At 38.4% G+C, this 16525-nt stretch overlaps 1 protein-coding gene across 1 annotated transcript in view; it reads right to left on the reverse strand.

The window, feature by feature from the left end:
* The window catches only part of HELZ (helicase with zinc finger), a 169419-nt gene that overhangs the window by 66250 nt on the left and 86644 nt on the right, over nucleotides 1–16525 (reverse strand). Inside the window, 5 exon segments of the mRNA XM_047706136.1 lie at nucleotides 388–571; nucleotides 4283–4430; nucleotides 6123–6268; nucleotides 7422–7540; nucleotides 10359–10537. Coding sequence (XP_047562092.1) covers nucleotides 388–571; nucleotides 4283–4430; nucleotides 6123–6268; nucleotides 7422–7540; nucleotides 10359–10537 — 776 coding nt within the window.

Consider the following 16525-nt stretch of genomic DNA (forward strand, 5'->3'; position numbering starts at 1 on the left):
AAGCTTCTGACTTCGGCTCAGATCATGATCTCAGGGTCCTAGGATCAAGTCCCGCATCGGGCTCTCTGCTCGGTAGGGAGCCTGCTTCCCTTCCTCTCTCTCTGCCTGCCTCTCTGCCTATTTGTGATCTCTGTCTGTCAAATAAATACATAAAATCTTTAAAAAAAAAATCCATTTGTTCCTACTTCTTTCATCTGGATATAAAAACTTAATAAACATGTAAATGAGCTTGACCTTTAATTGCCAAATTTGGCATTAAAGAACTTGGTATGAAATGAATACACAACTGCTTGTCCAAAAAAAGATCTGGAGAATTAAAAATTAAATGTGTACACACTTTAAGATTTAAGCATCTGAATATGTTAATTCATTTCAATTAATACATACCTTGAACATTTAGCACCCTTTCTACATTAACATCAGATAATCTCTTTTTTCGAAGTTCAGCACGTATCCTGAACACTTGATCAGCATATGGAGTGACCACACCAATACTGCCATCATCCAACTTCCCCCACGCTACTGGCCACTTCCTTCTCAACTCTTCCACACGTTCCACCACTTCGAATACCTTTAAACAAACACACATATGCATATTAAAGATATGATAACTGAAACAGATGTAGGAAGGATGCCATTTTAGCAAATGTCATTCAAAAACGTCCTCTAAATAGAAGTAATGCTTTGCTGGAATGAACACGAGGAGAAAAATTCTATGTACATTTCAAAGAGTAAAATTCTACCCAAGTAAAATGCACCCAGTGAAAACATGAATATCAGAAACAATGTAATGGGCTATTGGCCCTCACCCTTCAGTCAGCCTCCATTCTTAAATGGGGGCAGTTTCAATTTCCTAGGTAGAGAGGAGGACTGGGACAGGGCCATGCAACTGGCAGCCCCATCTAGGGAGTCAGGGAAGCCATTCCCCACATTCCCACGATTTCTCAGTCCATTCAGTCCGTACCAGGCCAGTGAAATGAACAGCCAGCTGAAAGATTCCAAGAGTCAGTGCCACCATGAAGTCTCAGCAGTACAAGATCTAGAACAGTCGCCCTCCCCCGTTGATACAAACTAAGCAAAGCAGCCAAGAGCTAACACCAAACCACAGCTGGGACTCAGATAAATCTGGACTGGAGAGACACTTCCACAATTCACTGCCTTCTGGTAGTACAAGTTAGCTCAAGCTATATCATTAACCTTATAATAAAGTAACACCATATTTTACCTAACTGAATTTATTTTATCTATTTTAATACAATGAACTGATCAAAGTTTCAATGCTTGGCACAGTGGGGGACACAAAGATTAATAAAACATGTTCCTTGCCTGCTGAGTGATTGCTGTATATTTAGAAAACAGATTCCAGGGGCGCCTGGGTGGCTCAGGGGTTAAGCATCTGCCTTCGGCTCAGGTCATGATCCCAGGGTCCTGGGATCGAGCCCCGCATCGGGCTCTCTGCTCAGCGGGAAGCCTGCTTCCCCTCCTCTCTCTCTCTCTCTGCCTGCCTCTCTGCCTACTTGTGATCTCTCTCTCTGTTGAATAAATAAATAAAATATTTAAAAAAAAAAAAAAAAGAAAGAAAAGAAAAAAGAAAACAGATTCCATATATATTCCGTGTGTGTGTTTAGGAACAGCTAGCTCAATAGAGGGTTAGGCAAGACTCTAGGGGCATAGAGAAGAAAGTTGTTTCGTTTCATTTTTAAGATTTTATTTATTAATTTATTTGAGAGAGAGTGTATACAGGCGAGCAGAGGGAGAAGCAGAGGGGAAGGGGAGAAGAGGGAAAGAATTTCATGTAGACTATGCCTAGGGCCCAATGTGGGGCTCAATCTCACAACCCTGAGATCAAGCCCTGAGTCAAAACCAAAAAAGTCAGACGCTCAACCGACTAAGCCACTGAGGTGCCCTGAGAATAAAGTCTTTTAAATTTGTTTAAATAACATTATTTAATATTTGTTAAAAATATGTACTTATATTTACAGTGTTAAATATACTTAATAAAAATTTGACAGTATTTTTATTCCTTTTAAGAACTTGAGGATTATTAGCTAGGATTCAGTTCTCACTGCCAGATATAAACTCAATGAATTACAGCGGTATAGGCTAGGGTCTCCCCACTGTTGTTATTATTTAACATGAAGTGCTTCAGACATATAGACTGTCCAAGGGTTCTGAAGAGTAAGCTGGACTGAAGGCATGGCGCTGTCAAGATAAAGAACAAGAAAGGTGGGCCAGAGTCTACTGCAATAAAGAATAAGAAAAAACTATTTTCACCCACTTGGTTAAATATGGGGGTGGATCAAAGTTGGGGAGACACCTCTACTGCTCACCCCACCCAAACACACACACAGAGTTCCTACCACTAAGCAATACAGGACCACTTCTCTACCTCATCCCTCTGTGAAGAGATGCCTAAAACTGAAGTCAAAATACACAGACTTGGAATGGTGACATAGAAGGTTGGGGAAACTTCTCTCCCAGACAGACATCTATTAAGCTGGGCAAAATCAGCAATCAGTCTCTGGAGACTGATCAAAGACTTTACAAGAAATTGAGAAACATTTATTCAACAAAGTGTACAGAAACTCAGTCAGAAGAGGGAGGCCAGGGCATTCCAACTCTGGATGCACACACCCCCGCACAGCTCCTACAGAAAGGCTGTCTCAGTAGCTGAGAGGCACTTCTGACCTCCCCTAGCTACTTGGGCTGAAACAGTTACTCCAGGTGGTTTGGGCAGCTGGTGAGCATCAGATCCCGTTTTCCACAGCTCCAAGCCACAGAAGACCTGTATTGAACAGTTAATAGCAGTTGATTTTCTTGTACTGCCTTCTAACTATAGACCTCTGATCAATTTTTAAAAGGAAAGATGAATTACTGTTACATAATAAGATGCATGTCTTTGTAAATAAGATGAGCAAAGCATGGGACTCAAGAGAAGAAAGGGAAATGGAGATCCAGATCAAGACCCATTCCTCTAATTACCAACCTACCATACCCCCTCCTCTGGGTTTCCTGAAGTCCAGAACTCCACTCCCTGTGACAGCCAGAACCTAACCCCAGAGACTCTGGCCTGCTAACCCTTAAAGACTTCACAGGTTTTTGTCTGCTGCCTGATCTGACCATATTACCCACATTCTCTCTAAACTTAAAAAAAGTCAGAAACTAAGAGAACCATACAAGTTACAGAACATAATGGCTTAGGAACAGTCAACTGGGCCTGTATAATCTATCTGGAGCACAGGATTCTGCAATTCAAGTCTCATTTAAAATGGTAACTCATGGGGCGCCTGGGTGGCTCAGTGGGTTAAGACGCTGCCTTCGGCTTGGTTCATGATCTCAGGGTCCTGGGATCGAGTCCCACATCGGGCTCTCTGCTCAGCAAGAAGCCTGCTTCCTTCTCTCTCTCTCTCTGCCTGCCTCTCCGTCTACTTGTGATCTCTCTCTATCAAATAAATAAATAAAATCTTTAAAAAAAATAAAATAAAATGGTAACTCATTTGAGTATGTACTATGAAATACAGTCTATTTTAGTTAGCTAACAATAATAATCTATGAAAATAATATTGGCTTTTCTTCTAAACGAAGTCATGTATTTTGTATTTTGTCATAAGAAATGTAAACCAGGGGCTCCTGGGTGGCTCAGTGGGTTAAAGCCTCTGCCTTGGGCTCAGGTCATGATTCCAGGGTCCTGGAATCAAGCCCCGCATCAGGCTCTCTGCTCAGCAGAGAGTCTGCTTCCCATTCTCTCTCTCTCTCTCTGCCTCCCTCTCTGCCTGCTTGTGATCTCTGTCTAATAAATAAATAAAAAATCTTAAAAAAAAAAAAAAAAGAAAGAAATGTAAACCAAGGGGTGCCTGGGTGGCTCAGTCAGCTAAGCATCTGCCTTCAGCTAAGGCCATGATCCCAGGGTCCTGGGATAGAGCCCCACATCGAGCTCTCTGCTCGGTGGGGAGCCCGCTTCTCCCTCTGCCTGATGCTCTGCCTGCTTGTGTACACACACACACTCTCTCTCTCTCTCTCTGTCAAATAAATAAAAAATAATAATAAAATCTTAAAAAAGAAAGACATGTAAATCAAATGTAATCAAAATGTAAATCAGTTTTTGTTTCCACAGAAGATTCATCTTAACAAATAAATATAATACAAAAAGAATAAACTTTACATACTATTTTCATGTAAATGACATACAACAGAATGACAACCCAAAATTATAAATAAACACTCAACAAGAACAGACCATGTGAATGTGAAAATGTCAACAATCTTCAAAAAACTAAGGTACCTCTGCATTATTATAAAAAGCTGTGCTGTTTTTTTCTTGTACATCTTCCCCTCGTGCTGTAAAGAAAGTTAGTGGGTAGAAATCCTTGTGTGCTGGTTGCTTTCCACTGGCCATCAATTTGCCCTCATAGAAGAGCTCAGAGGTGTAACTGCCAAAAAAGACCAAAATAAATAAGTAAACAGACAGTGATTTATCATCAAAATTAACTTCACCCATAAGAAAAAAAAAATTATCAGTCAACTCTAATAATGCTGCTTTATGTCCTTGATTGATTTTAATTCAAACATCTAACACCTTTGAGGGCAAGACTGTCCCCAAAATTAACCACAGCAATAACAACAGGGTAGGCTCCTGGTATACCCCTGCTAAATGAATCTGGTCAGGTATGAAGCCAGAATATAGAAAGAAAAGGAAGAAATGACAGTAGTTCAATACGAGATGAGATCTTGCTCTATGTGGAAATTACTAGCTATTTTCTTGGTTAACACATATTTTTATTTATATGGGACATTTACTTATACATGCAAACGCAAAGATATATAGACACTGAAATACACACACCCAAAGGATATTGAAGTCTTCAGCTGCAAAAAGAATACTTTCTACAGATGAAAATACTAAGTACTTGATTCATTACTGACTACAGCCAATGACCGGCAACAAGAGACTCCATTTTGAGAGATTGATAAAAGTCACAGTTAAATCTAAATTTATTTTTATACCTACCCTATTGTTTTCAGAGAAACCTAAAAACAATTTTCACTGACTAACATCATCAATATTATTAAATTATATTAAACTTTAAAAAACTCGGGTGCCCGGGTGGCTCAGTGGGTTAGAGCCTCTGCCTTCGGCTCAGGTCATGATCCCAGGGTCCTGGGATCGAGCCCCACATCGGGCTCTCTGCTCAGCGGGGAGCCCGCTTCCTCCTCTCTCTGCCTGCCCCTCTGCTTACTTGTGATCTCTCTCTGTCAAATAAATCAATAAAATCTTTAAAAAAAAAAAAAACAACCTTTAAAAAAAACTCTTAAGTTTCTGGTGAGGCAGTGACCGGAAAGGAGCAAAAGGGGCTTTCTAGAGTGCTGCTAATGTTCTGTTTCTTTCTTTTTTTTTTTTTTAAAGATTTTATTTATTTATTTGACAGAGAGAAATCACAAGTAGGCAGAGAGGCAGACAGAGAGAGAGGAGGAAGCAGGCTCCCTGCTGAGCAGAAAGCCCAATGCGGGGCTCGAACCCAGGACCCGGGATCATGACCTGAGCCGAAGGCAGCGGCCCAACCCACTGAGCCACCCAGGCGCCCCTAATGTTCTGTTTCTTAATCTGGAGGTTGGGTTACAAAGCTTTATTCAATTCGTGACTGCTCATTGAGCTATCACTTATGATATTTTTATTTTTATAAATGCATACTGTATTTAATAGAAACCTTTAAAAACTTCGTAACTAAGTTTCACAGGTTTTCCTTCCTTGCTTGCCTCCTCCCTTCTTACTTTTAAAACAAAGGCCCTGTATAACACGGCCGGACATAAAGAAACTACTACGTTTCTGTCAATACATTTGTTCATTACATCATATAGTTTTACATACATCTTACATATTTAGTCACAGAAAAACCTCCTAACTGGTAGAACCTAAAATTTTAGGTTCCAGGATTGCCCTACTTTGTGGAACATGACAGCTGACCTCTGAGGCACTCTTTTTCAGAAGTAAAATTTCATGGAACTTGCAATGTCAGGGACACCGTGTAACTGTGCTGGGAATAGCCTGTCCCTCGTTTCCAGTGCCACAGTGAGCTCCCTCCCCCGAGACTGCAGGAAGTGTGATACACGAGGAGCACACCTACTTGATGATAGCTTCATGGGAGCGGTAGTTCTCACAGAGGAGGATCCTACACGGAAACTCAGCAGGGTAATGCTCATAGAGTCGATCAAGTAATGAAACATGAAGGTTTCTCTCCCTGGCAAACTCGCTGTAAACAAAAGGACTGAGCTGTAACAGACAAACATACAGAGAAAATTTAACTAAATATGCAAGTAGCACTTTTTTAACCTACTTATTAAAAAAAATCCACTATGCTGAAACCTCTGATGTACTAAATCTCAACATGCCGAAAGCTGGAATGAGCAGAATCGAAAATACTTTCTCTGAACAATTTTACTACCATAAAGAACTGGGCTAAAATTTCTAACTTTTCATTTCAGTATATCGACACAGCACAGAGTTTCCACCCATAGGTTAACGAAGGGCTCCCCCAACATAGTAAATAGCTATTACTTCAGTGACTTTCAGAGATGCAACCCCACTGCACCACTGAGGCAATGAGGCACTTACTTATCTCACTAAAACTGATCGACTATCTAAAAGGGTTTGCTGGAAGGATATACAGCCTGTGATTCAAAACTTGAATGGAATAATCAGTAAAATAATGCTTTTTATCTCATAAAGTATAAGGAGCCATTCTTGATCATACTTTTGATGACTAGAGAACAAAATTAAACTGCTCTTGGCAAAGAAACATAAACAGCATTTCCTCCTCTACATTCAACTCTTTCCTGATGTTGTCAGAGCTACAATACTATATAGGTTCAACCTCGATTAGAGCAGAAGAGAGAACTTCAAACTGCAACTCTGTAAAACAAAGATTAACAGAAAAATTCTATTTCTCTTTCCTTACGTGCGTATTGAAATCCATAAACTCAGACACATTCTTTGAGATGTGGGATATTATTTTGAATTAAGTACACTGCTTCCCATGATGGCAAAAAAAAAAATCAACCCTTCGTGAAAACAAACATTAGGGACAAGAACTGGGGAACTGTAGGGAGGTCAACTTAAATTTATTTTCTAAAGAAAAGTAAAAATCAAATATTCACACTTAGAAAGCTGGTCTTCAAATTAAAAACATGACATATAACACTGACAGACTCACTCATTCCACTCTCTACCCAAAGAAGGAAAAAAACAGTGGGATAGTAATTTTCCTTCAGAAAAGGCAATATTTTTCATTATTATCACAGAAATATTTAAAGTACTTATACTGTAATACATGGCACAATTTCGTACGACGTTTTAGAAAACAGAATATTAAACATTAAAACATAATTAGTAGCTCCTTCGATACGACGACTCAGAGGGCGCATACCTGCATGTGGTCACCAGCCAAGACAATCCGAGTGTTTTTAGTTGCTAATGCTAGAGGCATAATGGTTTCACACTCCATGGCCTGGGCAGCTTCATCTAATAGAATGTGTGTAAAAAACCCTACAAAGTACAGTATAAACACAGTAAAGCATCTCACAGCGGCAATAAAGGCAGCAGTACCTCTTTCCTTTTCTGCTAAGGAAAGAGTTCAGTGTGCTGATTTCAGAGTTAGGAGTACTTTTAATGCCCATCCCCAATTTAGAAAATCATTAACTTAAATCATTATGTAAAGAACAGAGATGGAAAGAAATAACTATTCTACCCACTAATAGATATGAAATGGCATCTGGTGCTAAGGGCCCCCGGACGAAGAGCGGACTGAGTACACATAAAAAAGATGTTTCAAGTACAAGATAGCAGCTTTGCAGCAAAAAGAAGGGCCAGCAACTAAACACTGATAGTCCTTTCATTATTTGTGTGGTGAAATATCAAAAATAAAACAATGGCAGTTTATAAGTAACTTGAGCTTTATTGTGCATATTAAATATTAATGAAAATCATACCTGAAATCTAATATAAGGGAGAAAGTTATAATCCAACCTTGACTGAAACAAAGGGACTGTCGATGAGCAGATTCACTCATCTGATTAGTTAGGGGGTTTTGTGTGTGCCTGGTGTGTCTATAAAATTAGTTGTCTAAGAGCCTACCCTGGCTGAAAAACAAAATTACCAGCGTGCAAAAAGGCACAGACAGAAGCCAACCATCTAGAGGAAGAGGCGCCCCACATCCTGAGTGCTCCGGCCACTCGCACTGGGGCACAGGATTCTGTGTACAGAGGGAGGAGGAAGTCCTTTTGCCCTAAGTGGGGGAAAGAGGCAAAAATCCCACGGTCTCAATATGGAGAAGGAAAAAGTTCTCCCCGGCTGCCAATACACAGAGTGAGGAAGAAAGGGGCCTTCTTTTTACTAGCATAGCAAAAGAACGAAGTAGTTTCTCAACAGAATGACAGTTATAAAACTCTCTGGACTGATGAGTCTCCTGTGAGGAGGCTCAAGAACCAAACCTCCATTTCTATCCCTATTTCTACGAATATCAGCAAGTTCCAAACCATTTTTTATGCAACTTGTTTTTAGGTTGGGAATCTTCTAAGTCTTAACTGACCGGCAGTAATGACCACCATCATCATCCATTCAGACAAATGGTTATGGCTATGGTTAATAGTGTAAGTATCAACAACTTGTTTATTTCCTGACAGTGGCCCAAACATTGTGCATTTTTTCTCCCTGTTAAGGGGACTTTGTGCTTTTCGTTCTACAAAACTAATTACCTGAAAACTACTGTTTCCATTAGATGACATTTTAATTAAATAGAGCTAGGCTTGAATCATGAAACTGGATATATCATGAAACTGTTACAGCTATCACTTAAGCTAGCACAGGGAACTTGAATTAATCAAACTGATTTAGCCTGAGCCTTGGTTTTCTCTTCTGCCAAAGAACCCTCCCTCCACAGGGCTGATACGAGAATTAAATGAAATCAAATATAAGTAAGCCCAGAACAAAGCACATGGGCAACTTCCAAGTATTCTTCCATATTCTGACTCTTCAAAGCCATTCTTCACTTTCCCACAAAAGTATACTGTTTAGGAGGTTTGGGAATTTCATCTAAGCGGCAAAAAGGCAGATTATAACCATGAAGTAATGAGACTGATTGTTAAGTAAACATACCAAAATTTACATTTCAAATAAGTGTTGTTCCATTCAAAGAAGTCAGTTGGGAGGAAATAGAACTCACTCCAATGATGCAGTCACTGTTCAAAACATTTTTGAAACTCTGCTTTTGTAACTGCCCTCACCAGCCAGCTATGAGCTGTATGCACAAGAAAATAAGTCTCATTACATGAGAGGCACGTCTCTCTCCTTTTTTTTTTTTTTTTTTACCCCTAATGGCACTGCTCAGTTTGATCACCTACCTTATTTACCAGACATGGCTCAGAAAGATTTTGAAGCTCTTCTAAAATTAAATCTACCCTCAAAAAAGAAAGTTTGGCCACCATTCATTCATTTAAGATAAAGAGAGGTTTATCAAGGGCCTCCAGGTGTCTATACCCTGGGCCAGATGCCAGGAATTCAAGGTGAAGAGAACAGTATCTACCTTCCAGGGACTGCAAAGTTCAAAAGAATCTGTCACTGGCTCTGAAAGCAATTCCAAAAGGAGAGAGCAAAAAAGTGTTGAGCAATGTTAACCATTATAATATGGCAGTAATAAATGAATATTCTTCCAAAGCAAATACCTTAAAGTGGTACCACTTTTTGATGGTTAAGTTCTGCCACATTTATCAGAATTACTTGTCATCTTCTATCTGTACTTCATATAATATTAGTTTGATTTTATAGATACTGTACTTAAATATAATAATCTTCATAGCATGTCTGAAAAACCTATCATGATTGCTGTCTCTACACTGTATAACACACAGCATTTTAAAACAAAAACTTGAAAAAATTGTTAAAAAAAAAAAAACACATACTATCCAAATTTGAATTTTTCACATGGCCAATAGTAAGTAAATACCATCTGATAAGAGAACAAACAGAATAGTGGTCACTCAAACGTCTAAACTAGGGGTTGACTTTGTTGGTGGTTTTTGTTTTTTTTTTTTGGTAAAAGGCCAAACAGTATATATTTTAGGTTTTGTTGGCCATATAATCTCTGCTGCATCTACTCAACTCAGCTACTGTGGCACAAAGGCACCCATACATAAAAAATAGGTAAATAAATGGGCATGGCTGTGTTCCAATAAAACTTTATTTATAAAAACAGACAACAGGCCAGATTTGGCCCACAGACTATATAGTTTGCCAACCCCTGGTCTAAACTGAATGCAGAAGCCCTATGCATTCAGAGACACCCTATCTGTGTCTTGAGTCAGCATACCAGGTTCAAGGTCCAACTGACAGAGGTACTGGGAAGTATTCAATGTAACAACAACCACTCGGTGTTTAAGAATATCTTCTTTCTGTGGCATCTGAAAGGTGGAATGTGCGCTTGAGATCAAACAGTACTGATGCACAACTGGGTGGACAGTCTTTACCCAGCGATTTCTGAAATATACCCTATAAAAGAAGATAATATTTCCTATTTATATTTATTAACATCTTACCAGCATAATCAAAAAATTAACATTATTGTGTTAAGACTACCATATCTGGAAATTAACAAATAAATCTGGTAACCATTAACACTCTACTGAGTTAGAATTTAACATACAACTGTATATTACATATAAATGTATGTGACTATGCCCTACCAAAAACGATTCAAACAGAGAGCATATGCACTATCATAAAATAAATATCTAATTATTTTTAAGTGTTCAGATCAATCTTACAACATAATGACCAACAGTTTCATAAACACTATAGTTTTTTAAGTTCAAAACATTCTCATTTGGGCATTAGTTTTTTTCCAGAATATTCTTACAAAAATACATTTAATATTGTAATTACCTATGCTAGTAAAAAATAGTGAATTGCACACCTACAACAGAAACTTAAAAGTTATCTGCATTTCACTTCAGAATATATTCTTACACCCATGTTTAAATCTAAAGGAGGTTTATCTATATTATCTAAGGGAGATTTAAAAATAAATTTAAACTTTGGACAATCAAAAAATCTTAAGAGCATCTTTCCATTAACTGCAATAGGCCTCATGCGACAGACTACTAAAATGGTATAGAAACAAGGCATCCATCCATCCACCCACTCACTCAGTACAACAAAGATATACTGGGTGTCTGCTATGCTCCGGCACAGAGACAAATCACATGGTTTCCAAGTTTTCATAAAGGCTTTGATTTACTCTGATTTTAATGGAAAGCCATCAGAGAGCTCTGACAGGGTGGTCACATGCTCTTACGTTGATAAAGGACCACTTGTTTCTCTGGACAGAATATATAGTTTGGGGAGGGGGTGGGGGAGGGCTGGACAGTGGTGTGTTGGTAAATGTTGAACGACCAGCTTCAACGAGGGTAGGGGTGGTGCTGATCCGTAGTGTTTGCTGAGTTCCGTGGTATAAAATCCACTACCATGGCCAATTTCAAGCTACCAACATGATGTCACCGAACATGAACTTGGGAAGACATGCACATGACTGGGTCCCACAAGCCACTACAAGCTGGCTGCAACGCACAACTGACTTGGACAGGGGCAGGGGAGAGAAGCAGGGAGAACAGTTAGGAGGCTGTTACAACGGTCTGGACAAGAAAAAAATGACAGTTTGGATCAGGGCGGTAACAGCAAAGATGTGAAAATGGCTGGATTCACTACACATGTAGAGAGTAATGCTGACAGGATTTAGTGAACCAGATGTGCAATTTAAGAGAAAGGAGGATTCTGTGCCTTTGAAACTAGATGAATGACAGTGGTGTTTGCGGAGATGGCGAAAGCGAGGAACGGATTTGAAGTGAGAGCAGAACCCAGTTGTGGACGAATTCAGTAGCAGACGTCCACGTGGGCTATTCAATAAGCAGGGTATGTAAGCCTGAAGCTCAGGAGAATGTCTGGGACAAGAGACGTACAGCTGGGATAATATTTAAGCCGAGGGACTAGACGCGCTCAGCTGGAGAGTAAGTGTAGATAAAAAAGAAACCAGCTGGGAGAATGACTGATGGTTACCCCCAGCATCTAGAGGCAGGGAAAAGAAGAGGCAAACAGTAAAGGAAACTGGCAAGAAGCAGTCAAAATAAGAAAGAACTCAGGAGAGCACGGGCTCCAGTCAAGGGATACAAACATCCGTGTTACTAAATCTTTTGGTTATTCTCTAGGCCCATCATGGTGCTTGACCACTAGCAGCACCCAGCTCTGCTGTTGCTCCCTGCGGGCCACACTCTCTGCCCTCGGCTCCCAGGACTCAGCCGCTCCTTGCCTTCATTCTTCCTCTCTAGATCAGGGTGCCCGCGGCTGACTCATCGCACTCCTTTTCTCGGGCTCTGTTCTCTCCCACCCCATCTCAGCCGGGCCCATGGCTTCAATCACCACCAATACTCTTGACTCTCACGTTTTTTCTCTCTCCAGCCAAGACCTCATCATCTCCAAGATGCACATCAACTTTTTATTTAACATTTGTCTCCTTCAGGATATTTCAAAAGCAGCTCAAATGTAATATGCATAAAACCGAATCTCATGATCTTCTAAAATGTGTTCTCACCTCTCATGAAACACTTAAAACTGATTATTACTTTTCAGCAAAGCAATAAAAGAAGTATTTAATAAATATACCTAAATATAAATAAGAAAAGTCAAGAAATATCTTTTAAAAGCATTACTCTGATAGGAAGGACTGTAAACTTGATAGAAGTAACCAATATCACTTCTAAAAGATGCAAAAATGGGGGCACCTGGGTGGCTCAGTCAGTTAAGCATCTGCCTTTGGCCTGGGTCATGATTCCAGGGGCCACATCAGGCTCCTTGCTCAGCAGAGAGCCTGCTTCTCCTTCTCCCCCAACCTCTCCCCCTGCTCATACTCTCTTTTTCTCAAATAAATAAAATCTTTTAAGTAAACAAATAAATAATAAAAATATTATTTAATAAAACATAAATAATAGAAGAGTTTTAGGTTTTAATAAAAAAATGTTTAATCAGATCAGCAAAGTGGAATTTACTTTAAAATAAATGAAAAATCTTGGGACGCCTGGGTAGCTCAGTGGGTTAAGCCTCTGCCTTTGGCTCAGGTTCAGGGTCCTGGGATCGAGCCCCACATAGGGCTCTCTGCTCAGCAGGGAGCCTGCTTCCCCCCTCTCTCTCTGCCTGCCTCTCTGCCTAGCTGTGATCTCTCTCTCTGTTAAATAAAGAAATTTTTAAAAAATCTTAAAAAAAATAAATGAAAAATCTCATTTTACAAATTATCTGAAAAAATCATTTATAAATTATGATTCCATAAATATTAACCAAAGTATGTGCATTTAAAACAAGAAATTACTAGAAACTAAACTCTAAAATGTTAGTGGTATTTATCTCTGTGTGGTTAGATTATAATTTTATTTTCTTCCTTGTTCCTTTCTGTATTTTCCATACTTTCCTAAATGAACATTTCACATTATAAAACTGGAAAAATGGTTTTTCAAATTACTCATCAATTCTAATGCCAAGCACCACTTTCTACTCAAAGAAAAAATAAAAATAGAAGTTCTAAGTCTCACTACTGACTTTTTTTTACAATTACCTTGGAAAACCACCTCAAGCTGAAACTAGTAAGAAGACAAAGTTTGACTGTTAAGAATATATTTCCTTAAAAGTAAATAGGGACGCCTGGGTGGCTCAGTTGGTTGGACGACTGCTTTCGGCTCAGGTCATGATCCCGGAGTCCCGGGATCGAGTCCCGCATTGGGCTCCCAGCTCCACGGGGAGTCTGCTTCTCCCTCTGACCTTCTCCTCGCTCATGCTCTCTCTCACTGCCTCTCTCTCAAATAAATAAATAAAATATTAAAAAAAAAAAGAATATTCTGGTGCTGACTTCAAAAAGTTTAAGTACTTTCTTTGTGCTTTCATTCTGTGCAACATTTAAGGTAGACACTATCTATAAGATTGTTTGAAACACAACTAACATTTTTCAAAACTGGAGAACAGTGACAAGTGACACCTTCAAGCTCATAGTATTAAATGTGACACCAACTAAGTAATTTATATATTTCTAGGAACAAACTATCCACAGATCCCACATGAATTATGACTGTTAAAGTAGGAGATTGTCTGGTAATACATAATTTTAATTCACTGAAATTTTATTCATGTACTGAATTCATAAACAATAAACAACCCTTCCAAAATGTTACTACACAAGATACTACAGAATCAGAAACACCTGATTCCAGAATAAAATCTATTACTCTGAAGATCTGTATAAAACAACAAATACCTTCTATTTGTCCAGAAAGCAGTAACTATAGACTCTCTCCATGGATAACATCTATCTACTAGGTAATAATTCTTTCAGAACCAGATACTGATCTTCAGAACCCTACACAGAAACCGTGTTTTCCTCTCTTGTCCAAATTAAGGTCTACCAATTCTGATGAAATAAGAGGTAAAAGCCAAATAAAATATAATCTAAAATGGTTTCTAAAATCTCCATCCCCAAATATTTTAAGCTCAACTCCCAGCAAGTAATATAATTTTATACATTTCAACTGTAAACGTGAATATTTAAACATATGTACTGTATTAAACTATTTAATACTTATGACCATTTTCACATGTTATGGCATCTACCATGGCCCACTCTAGACTACACGATGCAGAAGGCAAATTTCAACCACCTTACACCACAGACACAGCAAATCTTCAAAGTCACACGCAGACACTTAGTGCCCCCTTGTGTTCCTTCCCCTGTATCCTGGAACAGATAAAGCTAATCTCCCCAGAGTGCTCAGCCATGCTAATTTCCTCTATCCCATCTCTCATATCTTTCATGTTTGTTGTCCATCAGGATAATCACAAATTAATATGAATTAATGTAATAACAGATGGTACTAACAAATTTTAAGAATTCAATGCACCATCCTCCTAGGAAATACATTTACAAGTTAACACCATTCCCAAAGAGAAAAACCATGGTGAAAATATAGGACCACAAAATGAAAAGATTTAGAAAAAGTCAACCCTCTTCTTATTTTATTCCATTTACTAAATGCAATAACTAGAAATTTAAGTACTTTCCAAGCTTTTTGACTGAACCACCCTTGAGACTTACAGAGAGGTGAGATTTTCTGCTAAAGAGCCAGTTTCTGTGTCTGGGCCACTACAGCTACACATATACCCTACTGAGACATAACTTATTCTACACATCTAGATAGATTATAACCGTCAAAACATAATTTTACGTGGGGAAAGTTAAACATAATGCTAGTCACATGGCAGATGTTAATCAACAACAGCTCTTCAGCCCCAAATATCAAATGACCTATATCCTAGGTCAATCAAGATGCGAGGGGGCTACTCCATTGCTTCCAAGCCCACGTACACCATGGTAACTGAGGTTGTCACAGTTCCTACATAACAGACACATACACAGACAGAAACACACACAATAAAAGCAAACGAAACACCTCCACCAAAGTAAGAACACGCATAGCAAAACTGCTACTAGTTGTTGAGTTTTTACTTACGACTAAAAAAGATCAGAATCTGAAGCACACTAGTCACTGATGAACTTATCCAGTGATAAATACCACATTTTCATTTATAGTGATTGTATATATGTGATATTTTCTTATTAAATACAACTGGATTCTACTTGAAACAATTATTTCTGCTCTGAATTATCTTCCAGAATGGAAACAAAGTATGGCATAAAAACCTGTGTTAGCAGACCACACCACCTTTTTCTTTATTGTTCTTTTTAATGCAATTGTAAAATCATTCAAATGGCTTTGGTTGTGGTTATTAAGAATTAAATGGCATAATCTCACTTTTCCATGCCTGGACTCAACTAGAAATAAAAAGTTAGTGGATTATGATTCAAAAGTGTGGTTAGAAATTAATTTGTAAGCAATAATTGTATTCAAACAACACAGGGCATGACATTAGTTTGTAAAATGGCAAAACCAAACATTAATTCATATAACAATGAAAGCAAATGGTGTATAAACAACCATTTAATGATTCTTTATTGTTTTCTGAAGAAAAGGATTTTATTCCCCCACAATCCGTATTTAGGTACATTTCATATCCATATACACTTAAAACGACCTTTCTATATCAACGTAAACTTTTCTTTGACACTTCGTCTCTTATATGATAGCAAAAAGTTGTAAATAGCAGTGAATTACATTTTGTTGCAGAAATCATTTCAATATTTCATGCTTCTCTAAAGTGTAACTTCTATGAAATTACCTGCATGATCACAGTCAAAATTTTATATCTACTGCATGACTACTCTGCCATGCAAAATATGCTGGAATTTCAATTAGATTTGATTTAAGCAAATCATTTTTATATTATTTCATCATAGTAGCTCTTAGAGGTACACATCAAAATTTGCTCAGATTGTAACAACATTTTTACATACAAAACTTAAAAAAGGATGTCTTTCTCTTTACTTAA

Source organism: Lutra lutra, chromosome 16 (assembly GCF_902655055.1).
Source record: "Lutra lutra chromosome 16, mLutLut1.2, whole genome shotgun sequence".
NCBI classification, from domain to species: Eukaryota; Metazoa; Chordata; class Mammalia; order Carnivora; family Mustelidae; genus Lutra; species Lutra lutra.